Source organism: Zootoca vivipara, chromosome 2 (assembly GCF_965207765.1).
Source record: "Zootoca vivipara chromosome 2, rZooViv2.hap1.1, whole genome shotgun sequence".
Lineage (NCBI taxonomy): Eukaryota > Metazoa > Chordata > Lepidosauria > Squamata > Lacertidae > Zootoca > Zootoca vivipara.
In genome coordinates, this window is record NC_142584.1 from 113,235,538 (window position 1) to 113,253,950 (window position 18,413).

Consider the following 18,413-nt stretch of genomic DNA (forward strand, 5'->3'; position numbering starts at 1 on the left):
ACTCCCAGTCTAACATGCTTTATGACCCAAAATTCCTCCCCCCCCGCTGCCCCCCTATCTCTAGCAATTCCCTAAATTGCCAACCCAAGATAATAACATTTTCAAATCCTCTTTCTGCTCTCTGGCCCAAGAATGGACTCATCTGTGAGAGAGCAACATTCCTCCAGCCTCCCTGAACTGTGGAAACAGAAAGTCAATCTTGGAGATGCCATGCACTGGCTTGTTTGTGTGTGTGTGTGTGTGTTTAACCAAGCTGCATTGGTGCTTTGGATGCAGGGACATCATGCTCTGCAGTGTCTACACCGAGTGGCTGTGGCTCTCCTGGATTTCAGATCAGCACCTTTCCCAGTCCAAAATGGGAGATGCAAGTGATGGAACCTGGAAGCTTTTCCATGCAAAGCAGACGCTGTTCCCCTGAGCTTCAGCTCTTCTGCATTTTTTAAGTAATGCCCACGACCTTCCTTATACTACATTCGTTTAACTTTCTGAAATCCCAACTAATCCCTATGTTAGGTCAAAAGCTATTAATTAGGAGTCCAACAAGTTCATATATTCACAGTCACACTCATAACAAGACCTCATTTAGAGCCCCAGGGAGGAACATGCAGCTGAATGATACAATGTTACAACCACAAAACCAAGATAGCATCATAAGAGTTAAACAAAAATTGTATCCTCTTATTTTAATTGGTCTTCATGACAAGGCAATGCAAATCCAGAGGTCCATCTAGTCCAGGTTCTTCTTGTCCCAGTGGCCACTCAGATGCCCCATAGAGAAGCCCCCAAGAGGACATGAGAACAACCCCCCCCCCGGGATTCCCCACAACTGGAACTCAAAGGCACCTGTTGCCTCCTACAGTGGAGGCCCTAAGTAGCCATTCCTGAATGTGTCTAGTCTTCTTCTAAACCAGCCAAGCTGGTGGCCTTCCCTGCCTCTTATGTGGGAGAGTTCCATAGTTTTACTATCTTTTGACAGTCTGGAATCTTCCACCATCTGGGACTAAATGGACCTTTGGCCTGATCCAACAAGGGTCTCCTTATTTTCTTTTCCAAGTATGCAGAAAGAGAGTGGTGTCCTATTCCTCCCATTTGTGGAGTTCACATTTCCACATCTGTACAATACAATGTGAGTCACTGTGGTTGTAATTGTGGGTCTGTGACTGCCCTTGTGATGTGTCCCTGGCCTTGGTTGGGAACCATCAAGTTAAGATACTTCATAATGGAGTCTAGAACATTTTGGGACTTAACAAATTAACTTGGGCTGGGGTCTTTCTTCTTTAATATATATATATATATCAATACAATCCATTTTGTTTTCAACTGCAGCTGGTGCAACACAGAGATAGACTTTCCTCCCACTCTATCCTTCAACCCCATTAGCAAGCAGACTTTTAGGAGTTTTATTCACGGAACCAAGTCGAGGAGACTAAATCAGAACTCCTATGGATTTAGAGCAGCAGATTTTTTTCCCAATTCAAAAAATATCAAGGAAGCCTATGAATGAAAACAGTATCACAACGTACTAGGTGTTTGTTTGTGTAAAAAGCTACTTTACAACTTCTGCCAACTATGGTCAGAACCAAGCAAATGTCCCAGGTGTCCCATCTGGTAACCTTAGACCATAGATTCCCTCCTCCGAAATGCTATTCCTTACCCAGAGAGCCCACACACCATGCTGCAGTTCTCCAGGGGCGTAGCCAGGGGGGGCAGGGGGGGCAATTGCCCTCTCCTAGAGCACAAGCGTTCCTAGAGGGGGTACCTAGAGCCTACACCCCAAAAAAGAAGAGAGAAAAAGGCTTGCGCGCTTTTCTCCTCTCTCTGTCTTTCCCCCCCCCTCCGTCTCTGGCAAGGAAAAGAGCAGAGGACTGCCCCCTCCCCTTGGGGTGTGTGTGGCCTTTGGCCACGCCCCCTGGGAATCCCGGCCAGCACGTCATCGCCAGCTAGCCAATCGGGTGGCTGGGGGCATGGCCGGGGGCGTGGCCGGATCCCTTTAGCGAGCGGAGAGGCTGGGGAAAATGCTTTGCTTGTGCCTCTACTCGCGGTAAGCAGGGGGCGTGTTTCGGCCCCCTGCTGCAGCCTATCCCTGCTGCCCTGCAGAGGCTCTTGGCTGGCCTATAGGGCCAGCTGGGGGGCGGGGTTTTACTACATTTTGGCCGGCGCGGCAGCATTCAAACCCTTTTTCTGCTGCTGCACCACATCGGATTTCCATCGTTACCTGCCTTCGGAGGGATTTTTCTGCAGCCTCTGCTGAGCCTCATTACCTTCCTGCTTCTCTCCTGGGTAAGTATTGGCAATGTGAGAGTAGCTCAGTGTGTGTGTGTGTGGGGTGTAATTATTATTTTCGCTCTGCAGTCTTTGCCTTATCTCCGTGGAGTATTGTGTGCTGGTGTGTGTGGCTGGGGGGAGAAGACCAGGCGAGCATAGCTGAGCGTGAGGGAAGGGGCTGTTTGACTGTTCATGCTTTCTGTGAAGGTCTTTTGGGCTTGCATTAATTTCTCTGTGCTGCTGATTGCTGCCTCTCCGCCTCTTTTATTTCCCCCCTTTCAATTCGACTGCCCCCCCTCCCTAAGTCCGCTAATTTCCCGTTTAGTGGGGATTCCCCTGCTTTGCCAATTGTTTTGGTGCTTGAGTCTGGACTGGAGGATTCCCTAACTGGGGGAATTTCTTGCAAGCAGCTGCCCTCTCCTTTGGGTCATTGCTGGGGTGTGTGTGTTGATGTTATTGAGAGGAATACTCAGCCTCCTTTATTTTTTTGATTCCTAAAACTTTTAAGCAACAGTGCAGCCCCTTCCAGGCATCTTAATTACTCCTTGGTTACCTGGTACATACCGGTAGTTCTTGGCTGGGAACAGTAATTGTTTTTTTTTTCTGCTGGGTACTTAAGGCTGCATTGTGTAACTCTGCTGGATACTTAACCTTATCAGCCGGCCACATTGTATCATAGCAACAGTAATGCTTCTCTTTTGCTTCTCATTTGGTACTGCTGAGTTCCTCAATTTATTTTAGTTCCCGTGCTTGCAATAATTGCTTTTTGCAAGTTGCTTTATCCTTGACCTGAGTGGCTTGTGTTATATTTGACAACATTGCTGAGTTTTCAAATTTAATTTTGCTTTAACTTATATACTTATTAGTTTGACGTTCTGCATTTGGTTTAAAGGAGAATTGGCCAGTGGGCTGGCTATTTTTTTTCTAGAACTCTTTCACAGGACAATTTTACAGTACAATAGTAAATATACGTGTCTCCCACCCATCTCCCACTTTTAATACATACTTTTAATACATACTTTTAATACATTCATTTTATACACCAAAACCCCTCATTTTATACACCAAATCCCCTCATTTACTCATCTCCTCCTTATCATCCTCACCTACCCCACTTCTCACCTCCCCACCCCCACATTTGTCACTGTTGTTTGACTGCTGGTTGGCCTGCCATTAAATTGAAACCTGCTTGTCTGACTGTTTTTGAGAGGAGAGCCTTTTCCCTCCCCCTCCCCACCCCCTTATCTTTTTAAAAATAATAATAATTAAAATACTGCGGTAGAAGGCTGGGTGGAACAAAGTTGGTAAGCTGTTAAAAATCTGAGAGACTGAAGCAGGAGACCGCAGTGGGCACAAAAAAAAAACAAACTGCAAGGGAAAGAGGGGGTCAACCCCAATGCATTTTAAACCTCCTCTCAAGGAGTGGGAGTGAGGGGATAGGTGGGCTGAAGAGGGCCACGAGGAAGGCCTGAGCCCAGAGTCCCACTGGGAAAGACCTCTGGGTTTTGCCTTATTTTAATATTTTTTTCTCGCTCAGTGTAATTATACATTTTTGTTATTTAAACTATAAATTTCGCGAAATTATGTTTTTTTTTCTCAAAGTGACACACGACCTGAGTTATGCTCGGTTTTTTGGCAAAATTTGACACACCAAGCTCAAAAGGTTGCCCATCACTGCTCTAGACCCTTGCCTCCAGTCCTCCAGACCCGCACAGGAGATCGTGCCCTCTGCCTGGCTGTACCCTGCCTCCACCAGGTGAGTTGAGCATGTGTGCTGGGGGGGGGGGCTCTGCCGCCCGCTGCTGCTAGCCCTGGAAGACAGGGTTGCCTTGCAAGAGGGTTTCCGTGTGTCTCTCCCCCCCAACCTGTAAACGGTCCTGTGTTGTGGTTAGAACTTAGAGGAGACCTGGGTTTGAAGCCCCACTCAGACATGAAGTTCAGTGGTCAGCCTTTGGACACCCCCTCCTCTCAGACTGGCCTTCCTTGCAGGGTTGTTGAGAGTGGGAATTGAGGGTGAGGGGGCAATTTTGCCCACCTTGAGCTCTTTGCAGGAGAGCAAGGTTAGAGACATGATCCTGGACCTGTGACCAAATAAATCCAATTCAAAACCTGACTTCAGATAGACAATTGTTGCAGATGGAAGTCCTACTTTTGATAAGGCAGAGGTGTCAAACTCAAATTCATCGGGGGCCGCATCAGCAGTTTGGTCACCCTCAAAGGGCCGGTTGTGTCTGTAGGACTATGTGTCCACTCTTTATTATCATAAATTATTGTCACGGCATTCAATTATTACTGTTTTTTGTAATAATGTAAGCTCATTCCCACCCCCACACGGATCACATTCCTGCGTCGTGGCGTGTGTGTGGGAGGGGATGTAAACGAGGGAAATTTGAACAAAAGGTGGGGATCGGCGGCTTCCGGGGGGGGGGGGCTCAACTAAACCTTCGGCAGGAAGGAGAAAGCCAGTGCTGGGATTAAAAACCTGCAGATGGAAAGAGGGCTTCCCTCTCCCGCCCTGCGCACACCCAAACCCCGCTAGGCAGCATGCCACACGCTGCAACTCACCCCATGCTTTGGAGAGGGGCAGGAACATGCGGTGCAGTGCCAACTCCCTGCTTTGCTTTTGCATCCTCCCTCCTCAGCGCCAGAGTCCCTTCCCCTCATGCTGAGGGAGGGCAGCGGATTTCCCGAGGAAGAAGGCGGCGGCAGCCCCAGCGGACGTGCATCTTCGCCTCAGAGCTGCTCTTCCCCCCCACCCTCGCTGTTGTCGTCTTCGCCGCCGCCTCTCCCTACCAGGACTGCAGGCAGAGGAGGCTTGAAAACCTCCCCCCCCCCAAAAAAAATTCCCCTCCCACCTACTCAAACCGCGAGGCGACTCCATCTGGAGCCCTACATCACGAGGGGCTGAGAGGAGGCGGCGGCAGAGCGGGAAGAGCAGGAACCCGTGCCGTCGTCGTCGCCTCCCTCCCGGCTGCCCCCTGGGGAGCAGCTCCGCCAGAACTGAGAAGCCAAAGGGCGGCTCGGGGGTGGGGGGCAGAGCAAAAGCCAGGCACCCTCCCGAGTGTCTATGAGGTGAAAACGGGGGAAGAGGGAAGAGAAACCCGGCTCCATCAAGAGAGCGGCTGCTGCGCTTCGCCTACTTCCCCCTCAGGCTCACTCCGCGTCCCTTTCGCCCGCTTGCTCGCCCACCTCCCGGATGCAGCCGAGGAGAGGAAGGGAAGCGGCGGGCGGCGGCTCCCCAGTGCCGCCTCACTCGCTCTCGGAGACAACAGCAAAGCCCGCCAAAAAAAAATCCAGCGTTGCTCCGTCCCGGCACCAACTTTGCCGGCGGCGCCTGTAGGGCTTTCCTACCTCCTCGGCGGGCTTCCTCCTCCTCCTCCTCCTGCATCTCACTTCCCCGTCTGGCCGCTGTGCCACCGCCTCCCTCAGCCTCATTCTAAATTGAAATTCCCTGGCCAAGGCCATCAGCGCGGCTCCAGCGCCCCGGCCTCCGCCTGCAGCCCCGCCCCCAGTTTTGACCCTCGGCCAATCGCAGGCTCCAGAACTACTGTCAGCGGCTACTGTCGGCAGCGGCTACGCGGGCCACATGATGAGGTCTGGCGGGCCGGATTAGGCCCCCGGGCCTTGTGTTTGACACCCGTGCGATAAGGGATGCTCATTTTCCTTTTGAACATAGTCATAATACTTCTTAGGATTCCTTTGTATTCAAATAATATATTGCCTATTTTTATGCCCTGGGGTGTGTGTGCCAAACTGGGTCTGTTTCGGGTCGGATCCTCCCTCCGCAAGTGCGCGCAGGGCTGGGCTGCGAGGAAAAGGGAAGGGGCAGCAATCCATGTGGGTGCAGGGCAATGATAGCCACCATTTTGTTGGTGCCACATGTGCACCATGTGTGGGAAGTTTTACCTGTTGAACTCTTTCTAGCGGCCTACGGGGGTTTAAAATAAATAAACTGTTTTCCAGTCTGGATTTGAAGTTGATAGATAAATAGTTGATACTGTTAATAATATTAATAAATAAAAAACTTGGGAAAACTTGATCCTGGACCTGTGACCAAATAAATCCAATTCAAAACCTGACTTCAGATAGACAGTTGCTGCAGATGGAAGTTCTACTTTTGATAAGGGATGCTCATTTTCCTTTTGATCATAGTCATAATACTTCTTAGGATTCCTTTGTATTCAAATAATATATTGCCTATTTTTATGCCCTTTTTATGCCAATAATATATTGCCTATTTGGCCCGGTAGTGTTCTTTTTTCTGAATTTGGTCACACACACCCCTTTAGACCTGAGCTTGGCTCCTGTTACTCAGAGCAAAAAAACATTAGTACACTGGCGAGCAGAGGTGAATTATATTTGATTTGTTAGTAGATTAAGGTAATTTAATCTTTGTTGGTTAGCAATTTAAATTTATATCCGTGGTAGAGGCTTGTTATTTCAGTTCATTTGTGGACAGGGTTTGGTGCCTGATTTGAAGTAAAGTAATAATTATATAACAAATAGGGTGGCAATTTATTTGATGGTTGATCGTTGCAGGAAATCTTGGGGCTTGATTTGCATGGAAGTCCACCTTTCTCTTTCTCACCTTTCTCTCTTTCTCTCTTTCTCCCCCACCCCCTCAGCAGGAGGACAGGCCTGAAAACCATTTTGACTCCAAAACTGACCAAATGTTTCTCTATGAGGAGGGAGGCAATGGGGGGGAAATACCTCCCCTTTGTCTCTCTGCTCACAGATCCTGCCTTAAGGGCACATTTCAGGGCACATTTAAGATATGAATTGGGTGTGAGTCTGTGTTCTGGCTCAGGAATTAAGTATTTATCATTTCAAAAGAATGGCCAGGCCCCCTGGTAATCCAACATTACAGGTAACTTTCCATACAGGAAAAATAATCATTACCTTAATAATAACAATATAAATAGATTTATTGAACTGAAACAGCAACATTACAGCATATGTTATTTGCTGAAACAAACATCCATGTTTGTTAACCAATTTGGCTAAACAAAAACAATATATATATTTTAAGAAACTTAGACTGTCAGCCCAGCCTACACATGAAAAACTTAAATACTGTCCACTCCAAACAATCAGAAAAATATTGTTTCTATTCTATTCACTGGACTTCTTGAAACTTATCACTGAAGGGGTTGTTGTTTCTGTATTTCTAGGTTTGTAGAACAATAGGATTAAGGTCTTTTTCTCAACTCTGTTCATAACATTTTTGCTGTGAAGAAGGGGCATGTGATCTCTGTTGAGTCAAATTCAGTTTTGAGAACTGCAAAAGTAAACCAAGCATCTGTCATAATATCTTGTAGGCAGTGAAACTGCCCAATGATCTTACAAAAACCTCTGGAAGAGCATGACATTGTGAATGGATTAATGGAATTTATTTACCCAAAAAAATTAAACATATACAACCTTATTCTACATGATTAAAAAACTAATCTTTATTTCATGATGGAACAACCTTTGGATGGTAATATATTTTCCTCAAAAAGCATTTTATTTAAAAAATTTGATTTAAATAAAAAAATCCGTTTTTTAAGAAATAATTGATTTTTCTCCCCCCTGCTCGGCACGCAATTATATATAATAAAATTTTGGTTTCATTTTGCCTTTTCCGTGCTAAAATGTCACAACCTGGACGACCATAGCTTGCCCCCCCCCCTAGATTTGATCCTGGCTACGCCCATGTTCTCCTCTTTGACTTGCCAGACCATCGTCCTCTGGCCTGGCTGTGTCAGGAATGCCTCCTCCTTGGTGCTCGTAAGTTCCAAGCCCCAAACGCGCATAACTCCGGTCTACTTTGCAGGGCTGTTGTAACAAGGACACCCTACGCCACGGCCCTGCCTCCCCCACGTTGGGAAATGGGTGTAAAAACGACCGGATCCCCATCCCACCCCCCTCTCCCTGCAATGGAGATCGAACGGGGATCGAACCTGAGACCTTCTCATGAAAAAAACAGGATAACAGATCTTGTTTGGAAGGAGAATTTGTGTGTTCTGAGAGGGAGGGACCACTCATTCCTCCCCATGGGTCAGTGAGCTCCGCTTCCTAGAGAGGCAGGAAGGTTTGGAGGGGGGGAGCCAAGGTTGGAGGGGGAGGGGCCTCCATCCACATTTCCAGAAGAGGAGCCGGTTTGCGGAGGAGGAGGAAAAAAGGTACAGAACATCTTGGGGTTGGGGTGGGGGAGATTTGGGGTTGTGGAGATGGGGAGGGCGTGCTTTTCCTCCCCCTGAATCAGCAAACAGGGCAGTTGGGAAGGAAGGGCAGGCTTTTGGGCGGGGGGGGGAGGATGAAAGCAAAGTAGGGGAGTGTTCCCCCCTCCCCCTTCTTTCTGCGGATCAATCGAGCGGGGGAGCGGCTGATTTAGGCACTGCTGGGATAAATAAGTCTCTCCCCCAGAGGGGGCGCGTCCTTGGAGAGCCCCCAGCCCTTTATATTGCGGCGGGAAAGGAAATCGGAATAGAATAGGGAGCAAGGGAGGGGGAGCAGAGAGGACAAAGAGGTAGAGCTGCAGGGCGGGGAAGGGAGCGATGAGCGGGGAGAGAAAGGGGGCAGAGACCCCCAACAACAACTCAGTTCTTGGGCTCTATCTATAGAGGCCTCGATCCGGCTGCCGATCGGGGACCCTCCATTCTCAGGGTTCGCATTGCAAGCCACACACCCCAAAAGAAATCATCCTTCCTGCCTTTTACTATGTGTAATGCAGCGGGGTGGGGGTACAGGGGGGAGCCTTTCTGCAGAGGGAGCACCGGCAGAGTTTGCATTGCAAGATCTCCTTTGCTGCGCCCCTCCCGGCCTTTGAGGGAATAGAAATGGGAGGGCCACCAAGGGCTGGGACTTGAACCTAGGCCTCAATTCCGCGACCCTCTGCATGTTCTGGGTTCCCCCTGGCAGGAATCCCTGGGGCGCTCCTGGCTCCGCCCGGGAACTCAGGCAAGGCTTGGTGGGTCTCCTTTGTCTAGAGCAGGCATCCCCAAACTTCGGCCCTCCAGATGTTTTGGACTACAATTCCCATCTTCCCCGACCACTGGTTCTGTTAGCTAAGGATCATGGGAGTTGTAGGCCAAAACATCTGGAGGGCCGCAGTTTGGGGATGCCTGGTCTAGAGATGGGGTGCCCAAGCTTTTTTCGAAGAGGACCAGATTTAATGACATGAACATGCATGAGGGCCAACCAAAGTTGTTGACCTTTTTTATGATTTTATCCCTGGTCTAGAGAGAGGGAGTCCATGGAAGGGTTATTGGAGGCGAGAGAGGCCTGGATAGAGACCTCACCCTGTCTCCCTCCTCTCCCCCCTACCTGCCACAAGTCCACTGATTGGGAGAGATTTGGCGGGAGGGCAGAGGAAGTTGGGGGGCTGAGGGAGGAAGTGTGAAGTATCCCTGGGGGAGGAATCGAAGCCATCTTGGAGAAAGAGAGACTTGGGGTCTGCCTGCGTTGATTTCTCCTTCCTGCCCAGGAATCTGACATGACTTCAAGTCTGCCCTGATCCACCCACCCTCTCTTCCCTTGAAGCTCAGTCCTTCCCCTGCCATAAGTCCCAGATCAGCTGCTGCCTGGGGTGCTGGGGGTGTTGTTGTTTAGTCGTTTAGTCGTGTCCGACTCTTCGTGACCCCATGGACCTGGGGGTGTTATAGCAAGTCTAACCATTGGGGGAAAGAGGAAAGGGAGGGTGCCCACTCTATTATTTCCACCCTTTGAGGCTTTTGTCTTGGCAATTACAGTCTCACCCACATGCCTGTGTTTCTGTGAAGAAACATCAAAAGGGTTCCTACCCAGAGATAACTGTTCCCCACTCCTCTCCATTCCACCAGGTTTCCATTATTCCCACTATATCAGTTCTCACATCTGTGGGATTTAAGCTATTGGGAAGATTGCTATGGAAATGAGTGGGGTTCCCCCAAGCCTGTGTAATCATTATTGCAATTGTTATTTTTATTTATTTATTGAATCTGTTAGTCACTTTCCCTTGCCCAGGACAGCCCAAAGGGACTCACAACAGTTGTTGTTGTTACAACAGTTGTTGTTGTTGTTGTTATGTTCCACGGTGACACTCCAAGGTCTTCTTTGTCCTGTTTCCTATACTTCGGGGGGCACAGAGAAGGCTGTTCTCAGGGCCTGCTCCACCGTTAGGCAGGAGGCAGCAGATGCAGAGAAGGGCAAGGAGGGAGTGTCATTTGGCTTGTCCTGATTTAACCCTCTATCCTCTCATCCAGTGGAAGGTGTGGTTCCATTGCCAGTGTCCAAGACACAATACAGCAGCCTCGGGAAGTCAATGGTGCAGGGTGATTTGGGAATGTGTGCAGTTGGACTATATCAGGAAGATGTTGGAGATCATGGAGGAAGGAGGAAATGAAATACAGCTATTCAGCATTTTCAGAAGAGGGGGAAGAAGGGGAGAGTGTGTCCCACTAGATAAGACTCCCATCATCCCTGGCCATGGGCCACCCTTGCTTTGGCAGGTGGTACTTTGTGTCCAACCACATCTGGAGGGTCAGAGATGCCTCACCTCAGCATAGAAGGTTCCTCTAGGGCAGCATTTCTCAACCTTGGATCCCCAGATGTTCTTGTACCACAACTTCCATGAACACTGACCACTGGCCCTGATGGCTAGGAATGATGGGAATTGTAGTCCCACAACATCTGGGGACCCAAGGTCAAGAAAGACTGCTCTAGGGCTCAGTGTTATTTGGGAGTTGGTTGAACTGGATCTTAAGGATCTTAAGATCTCAAAGTAGCTGTCTTACTACAAAAGAATTTCAGAAATAGACTGGAAAGAGAAGTTGCTGAATTGCAACTTATCACCAAGCTCAAAACCATGGAGGGACCTGGTTTGAACAGAGATATCGGGTTCTTATCTCATTATACATGATAAGCGATCTTCAGCCATCCCAACCCTTGCTTTTTCATGCAAAACCATTTGCAGTCGTTTGCGGTCATCAACAGCTATCAGTCAGTCAATCACCCATTTCCACCACCCTTCTGAGTGATCCCCCCTCCCCATCCCCACCCCTCCCCACCCCTTCTCTACATAAGTGCCTGGAAACTTCCATTTCACTGTATCTGAAGAAGTGTGCATGCACACGAAAGCTCATACCAAAATAAAAACTTAGTTGGTCTTTAAGGTGCTACTGAAGGAATTTTTTTATTTTACTTCGATCCAGACCAACACGGCTACCTACCTGTAACTGGATCTTAAGGGTTCTTGAGAAATTTCCCAGGGATTATGGTATCTAGACCTATCTGGGGTCGTCAACAGGTTTACCACACCTATCAGCCAATCACCTATTCCCACCACCCTTTTGAGTAATACCCTTGCCACGCTCCCACTATATATAAGGGTCTGGTGACTTCTGTTTCAGTGTATCTGAAGAAGTGTGCATGCACACAAAAGCTCATACCAGTGACAATCTTAGATGGTCTCTTAAGGAGCTACTGGAAGGAATTTTTCTATTTTATTTTTTATCTAGACCCTAATACTATTGTAAGATAATGCTGCTTCATTAACGTTGATTGAGGGTTAGGAAAGGCTGATGATGCATTGCAATTATTTGACATTATTTCATTTGCCTTTCCTAAAAAATTGTAACATATGGAGGACAGGAGATAATACAGTCATATCTCGGTTTAAGTACACTTCGGTTTGAATACTTTCAGTTTAAGTACTCAGCGGACCTGTCTGGAACAGATTAATCCACATTCCATTACTTTCCATGGGAAAGTTCGCTTCAGGTTAAGTGCGCTTCAGCTTAAGTGCTCTTCAGCTTAAGTACAGACTTCCAGAACCAATTGTGTACTTAGACCGAGGTTAAAATATGTTAAAATAAGAGAAGGTGCTAATTGATGTGTGTAATATTCCTTTGTTCTCTTCCTATAAAACAAATAGGATTCCCCACCCGCCCGTCAAAAGAAGACAATGGAGAAGGCAGTCAAAATTCTGGTGGGCCAAATCCAATGCGAATAACGAAAAAACCATTTAAATACATGGAGTGTGGGAAGAGGAGAGGATAAACAATTTGAAAGTATGGAGTGTGGAAAGAACTTCAGTCAGAGTGGAGACCTTAGAAAACATCAACGAACTCACACAGGAGAGAAACCATTTAAATGCATGGAGTGTGGAAACAGCTGCAGTCAGAGTGGACTCCTTAGAAGTCATCAACGGACTCACACGGGGGAGAAACCATTTGAATGCATGGATTGTGGAAAGAGCTTCAGTCACAGTGGAGGCCTTAGAAGTCATCAACGGACTCACACAGGAGAGAAACCATTTAAATGCATGGAGTGTGAAACATGCTTCAGTCAGAGTAGACTCCTTAGAAGTCATCAACAGACTCACACGGGGGAGAAACCATTTAAATGCATGGAATGTGGAAAGAGCTTCAGTCGCAGTGGAAACCTTAGAATTCATCAACAGACTCACACAGGAGAGAAACTATTTACCTGCATGGAGTGTGGAACGTGCTTAAGTCAGAGTGGAAGCCTTAGAATTCATCAACGGACACACACAGGAGAGAAACCATTTAAATGCTTGGAGTGTGGAAACAGCTTCAGTCACAGTGGAAACCTTAGAATTCATCAACGGACTCACACAGGGGATAAACCATTTAAATGCATGGAGTGTAGAAAGAGCTTCAGTCGTAATGGACACCTTAGAATTCATCAACGGACTCACACAGGAGAGAAACCATTTGAATGCATGGAATGTGGAAGGAGCTTCAGTCACAGTGGAGGCCTTAGAATTCATCAACGGACACACACGGGAGAGAAACCATTTAAATGCATGGAATGTGCAAAGAGTTTCAGTCGCAGTGGAAACCTTAGAATTCAGCTACAGACTCACACGGGGGAGAAACCATTTAAATGTATGGAGTGTGGAAAGAGCTTCAGTCAGAGTGGAAATCTTAGAATCCATCAACGGACACACAGAGGAGAGAAACCATTTAAATGCATGGAGTGCGGAATGTGCTTCAGTTGGAGTGGACTTCTTACAAAACACCAACAAACTCATATAGGGGAAGAAACCATTTAAGTGCTAGGGAAGTAGTTAGTACGGAATGCTTTTCCAAAACATCTACCGAATTCCATGGGGTGGAACCATTTAGAGTGCAGAACATTTTTCTCTCTGAATTTACTCTTTCCTTCAAATCAGTAACAGGAAATCAATCTTAAATGCATGCAGCATATATGAACTTTTGTAGTTTATATGTGACGTTGTTTAGACATGTATTTAAAGTAATGAAGGTAACATTTCACAATAGTAAGCATAATATAATATTTAATATATTTTTAGATAGGGAGGGGGAGTGTGTAAATCTGGAGTGTTGCTGCTGAATGAGGAGTGAGCTGGTTTTGGTGTTTGGTGGGAGGGAGTTGGAAATGTTTGTATCTGGGAATGGAGAGTTGCACAAAGTGGAGCTGAGATTGGTGGTGTTGCTTTGGAAGCAGAGTTAGTTAGATTAATATTATAGGAACAGCAGCATAGCTCCCACTATTATAATTGCAATAATGCAATCATGACACAGAAAGATTGAAAGCACCTACCTGTACTATATGCCCAAGTTAATCTTGAAACCCTCACCTTTACCTTTGATTTACAGATGTACTAGCTGGCCCTGCCACACCTTGCAGTGGCTAATTGCTATGACTGCCCCACCCCGTCCCGATCCATGACCTATTCTGTTCCTCCCCCCCCCCGGCTCATCCCTGTGAATCCCCCAACACTGTCCTGACCTACATCAGTATCTCCATTTGGCCTAGTCTGTAAAGGCTTTGGCCTAGGAGGAGGAGGAGGAAGAGGAGTGGGTGGGATTATGGCAATATTTGCCATCTGTTCCTTTGACGTCAACTTGAGGTGCAATATTTAGCCTTTTTTTACAGAGAAAATCACGTTTTTAGGTGTGTTAGGGGTGGGATTTTATGAATCTAAGGTTCTGCAAACACTCGTATTGGCAAGGAACAGTGTGTCCAAATTTGTGTGAAATTGGGCAACCGGTTTCAAAGAACATTGGACTATAACAAACATGGACCTTCTACATTTATATATATACCAGCTGACCCGGCCACGCGTTGCTGTGTTTCTTCCTGTGATCCCCCCCCACCCTGTCCCGATCCATGACGTATCCTGCCCCTCCTCCCTCCACCCCAGCTCATCCCTGTGTTTCGGTAGGATACCCTTCCTTCTGTTTCCACTGGGGAGTGTTGGCCCCTCCCCCCTGTATCTCCATTCCTTGTCCCCACCCTTTGATAAGGAACTGTTAGGTTCTGGGTTCTATTTCCCAGCATGCACTTTTGTCTGAGCCCTCTGTTGCCCCCTCCCCCCTGTATCTCCATACATTGGCCCCTGTGCACGCATCGTGAACATTTCTATATATTTAGATTAAGGATCGGGGGTGATGATGCGCCCTGGGATCCAGAGAACTTCTTAAAGAATCCCAACCCGGGACAGGCCCAGACAGAAGGAGGGGGGTCATATGGGCCACTTGGCGCGGGCCTCCGAATCTAAAGGGGGCCTCGGTCAGCATATTCACAATCAGTAAAATGAAAAAAGTAACAAAAGGGTTAAAAACAGGGCCACTTTATCTATCTGGCCCGGGCCCTGTAAGGGCCTGGCAACAGAAGGCGCGTTCTGAAGTACCCGAGTTGTTCAGTTCCATAAAAAAACCCAGGAAGCGGGAAGGGGAAGGTAGGGGATTGTAAATGGGGTGGGGGGTGGCCACTGCAAATATCTGAGGACTTAAACTGGGGAGAGAAAGTGCATGGTGGTGGTTGTGTGTTTTTTTAAATTCACAAAGGCTTACAATCAGTTGTTTCTCCTAAAATAAGACATACCCATAAAATAAGCCATAGCAGGATTTTTAAGCATTTGTGCAATATAAGCCATACCCCAAAAATAAGACATAGTGATAGGCACAGTTCTGGAGGGCCCCAAGGAAGAGGTAAGGCTGGACGTGTAATAAGTCATCCCCTGAAAATAAGCCAATGTGGGTTATTGTAGGAATAATAAATATAAGACGGTGTCTTATTTTTGGAGAAAGATGGTAAAGCCTAGGAGGTGGGGTTTGTGGGTGTGGCGCGTTGTTGTGGCTAATCCCTGTGACTGCCCCCAGGTGTCCCGATCCATGATCTATTCAGTTTGTGTCCCCCTCCCCCTCCATGCCCGGTGTATCTCATGACGTTTTGAAGGATGGTATTTATTTGTGTCTTGTGGATTTGGGGGGGGGGGATACTGTAAAATAAAAACCCCTTGCCGTGCAGGGGCCTACATAAATCAAAGGAGGTTCAGGCAGGTCCCAAACCGAGAGCGCTGAGGGTCAACTTCCTCCAAATCCACCAGCTGCCCCAAGACAGGAGCCACCTCTGGGCCCTGAGGGTGGAAAGCCTCCCCTCCACCTTTGCAAAAGGACATGATCCGAGGGACTCCTTCTGACAGCAGACCACAATGCGCCATCATGTACTGGCTGGATGCAGAGGAGGGGGGAGACCACTCTTCACACTCCTAAATCTTCCACCATTCCTGCTTCATTGGATTCCATGGGTTCTAGTTTTATGAGGGGGTGGAGCTTTTCTTTATCCTCTTTCTCCCTGCTCTCTGATCAGTCGCTCCTTCCTCGTCTTCTCTCCAAACTAAAAGGTCCCAAATGCTGAACTGTGCACAGTACTCCAAATGTGTTCACGCCATAGATATGCACGACTCCCTTAGGATAGTAGCAGGTGTGTGTTTTGCTAAATGCAGAATGGTTCTTTTATTAGATTCAGAAGCAATACATGTGCAGGTGAGTGAGAGGTTTTACAGATTTTGTTCTAAACAGCAATAAATATATACATTACCATCTCAAGCTACCTGGACTGCTGCTGTTGCTGCTCTTGTGAGTGCATGCGAAGACCGCTCCCTCCTCCAGACAACTCCATCAGGCCTAGGGGGCAGGGCCCACACTCACACATACTCTGAGCAGCTCTTTGCAGCAAGTGGCGAAAATGATTTTAAATGCTTTAAGTGTTCTTAATTTGCTACACCTTGAATGGTGGTTTTTAATGATATGATATGATTTTATGATTTTATTTCTGTTTGGGGTGAGACAAATGTTTAGTTGGGGTGGGGAGTAGTTTAATTTTAGCATAATTGTTTCTTGTTTTGTTTCTATTTTATTATTTTGTTAAGTTATTGTATAGTTTGTATTTTGCTTTTTAAGGGGAAAGGATCAGGGCTGCCTGGGAGGGGGCCTCAGTCGACAGGATGGCTGGGGCAGGTTCCAAAGGGAGGGATGTACTGGGACACCCGATCTCAGTGATCACGGGCCAGAGGACCTGGTGTTCACCTCTGGTGACGGAGGTGATCTGACACTAAGTAAAAGTGAAACAAAAGAAATGCCATGGTCAGATCACTTCCTGGTGCAACTGAACTTTTCCGCGACCCTTCCCCCCTGCAGGGAGGTGGGACCAATTCGGATGGTCCGCCCGCACCACTTAATGGATCCAAATGGTTTCCAGAGAATGGTAGGGGATTCTTTATCCCATGTTGATGGCCTTTCAGCTGATTCCCTGGTGACCCGGTGGAATATGGAGTTAACCAGGGCTATTGACTGTCTGGCTCCGAAGCGCCCTCTCCAATTGCATGGAGCCCGGACAGCCCCTGATTCTCCCCGGAGCTGAGGGTGATGAAACAATCGCGGAGACAGCTAGAGCGCCAGTGGCGGAAAACTCACTCTGAATCAGATCGGACACAGGCTAGAGCTCAGTGTCCGGGCTAAATGATGGGAGGGGATATTTTCCTTGTGTTAGATGGATGTTGAAATAAAGTGTGATTGACAAGGGCATGTCTGGATTACAGATTTCTGCCCAACACCACTCCTCTTCTGTGACATACCTGTAATGTTTAGATGACACACTGAGAAATGTGCGTTGTGGGAACTTTTAAAAACTCATGTAATTTTTGTCCTGGACGTTTTTCTTTTTTGCTCCTTTTGGAGATTGAGAAGGGATGAAACAAATAAATGACCAGGCCTTCTGGCCGCTGATTTGCTTACTCATTGCTTGGCTATGGTCTTGCCTAGGGGTCAGCAACCTTTTTCAGCCGTGGGCCAGTCCACTGTCCCTCAGACCATGTGGTGGGCCGGACTATATTTTGGGGTGGGTGGGTGGGAAATGAACGGATTCCTATGCCCCACAAATAACCCAGAGATGCATTTTAAATAAAAGGACACATTCTACTCATGTAAAAACATACTGATTACCGGACTGTCCGTGGGCCAGATTGAGAAGGCCATTGGGCCGCATCTGGCCCACGGGCCTTAGGTTGCCTACCCCTGGTCTTGCCTTCTCTGATCAATCCAGCATCCGCAGGGCTAGACTCCAGCGATGTTGGAAAGCGCTTTAGATACCAAACCCCATTTTCTCTCCATAACACAGAAGTCACAGAGTTGCCCCAATCCATAAAACAGTGCTGGAGAGGCTGTGTCTTTCTTCTTTGGTGGGGAGAAGATAGTTGTCCCCAGGTGACTGTTCAGTGTCCCAGTAGAGTTGCTTTGGGGGAAGCACTCTTCTCTGGCTCCTCTCAGGCAGCAAATGTATTTGGCTCCCCTCACCCACAAGGCTGAGTCTCCCCCCCCCCCGCAGCCCTTCTCCCACTCTTCTGATCCACAGAAGTAATGGGGCAGGGGGAGGAATCAGTGGCAAAAAGGGATTTTTCCTCTGCTCCCCACCCCACCCCCGAAACATAATGTTCCTTCCCTCCAAACCAGCTCTATAATTCATTTTCTTTCCTGAAAAGGTTTCAGGTTCCCTCCCGGCAGCGGCACGGAAAAGACCCCCATCCCTGAAAAGACTTCTCCGGGGCATGAAGGTCGCACAGCTTGACCCTCCCCGCCCCTCTGGAGTAACCCCCCTCCTGCCCCCATTTCAAGCCTCTGCTATGGGGTGCAGACCCCCGCAGAACTCGCACCAGGACCCCGCAATGCAAGTCATGTGCAAATCTCCTCTTCCAGCAACTCCCCCAGTCAATTGGCGGGGTGGAGGTGTCCCCGACGGAGCCCCAAAGAGCAAGAGGCAAAAGGCAGCTCCTTCACGTCCGCTTCGCACAGGCAGGGGGGCTGCTCTAAGCAGTGGCATAGCAAGGTCAGGTGGTAAGGAAAAGTAAAGGTAAA

At 47.9% G+C, this 18,413-nt stretch overlaps 1 protein-coding gene across 1 annotated transcript in view; it reads left to right on the forward strand.

The window, feature by feature from the left end:
• LOC132591613 (uncharacterized) overlaps positions 1 to 18,413 on the forward strand; it is a 53,050-nt gene that overhangs the window by 5,898 nt on the left and 28,739 nt on the right. The window contains exon 2 of the mRNA XM_088664288.1: positions 12,161 to 13,194. Coding sequence (XP_088520414.1) covers positions 12,299 to 13,194 — 896 coding nt within the window. The 5' untranslated portion in view covers positions 12,161 to 12,298. The remainder of the gene's footprint in view (positions 1 to 12,160; positions 13,195 to 18,413) is intronic.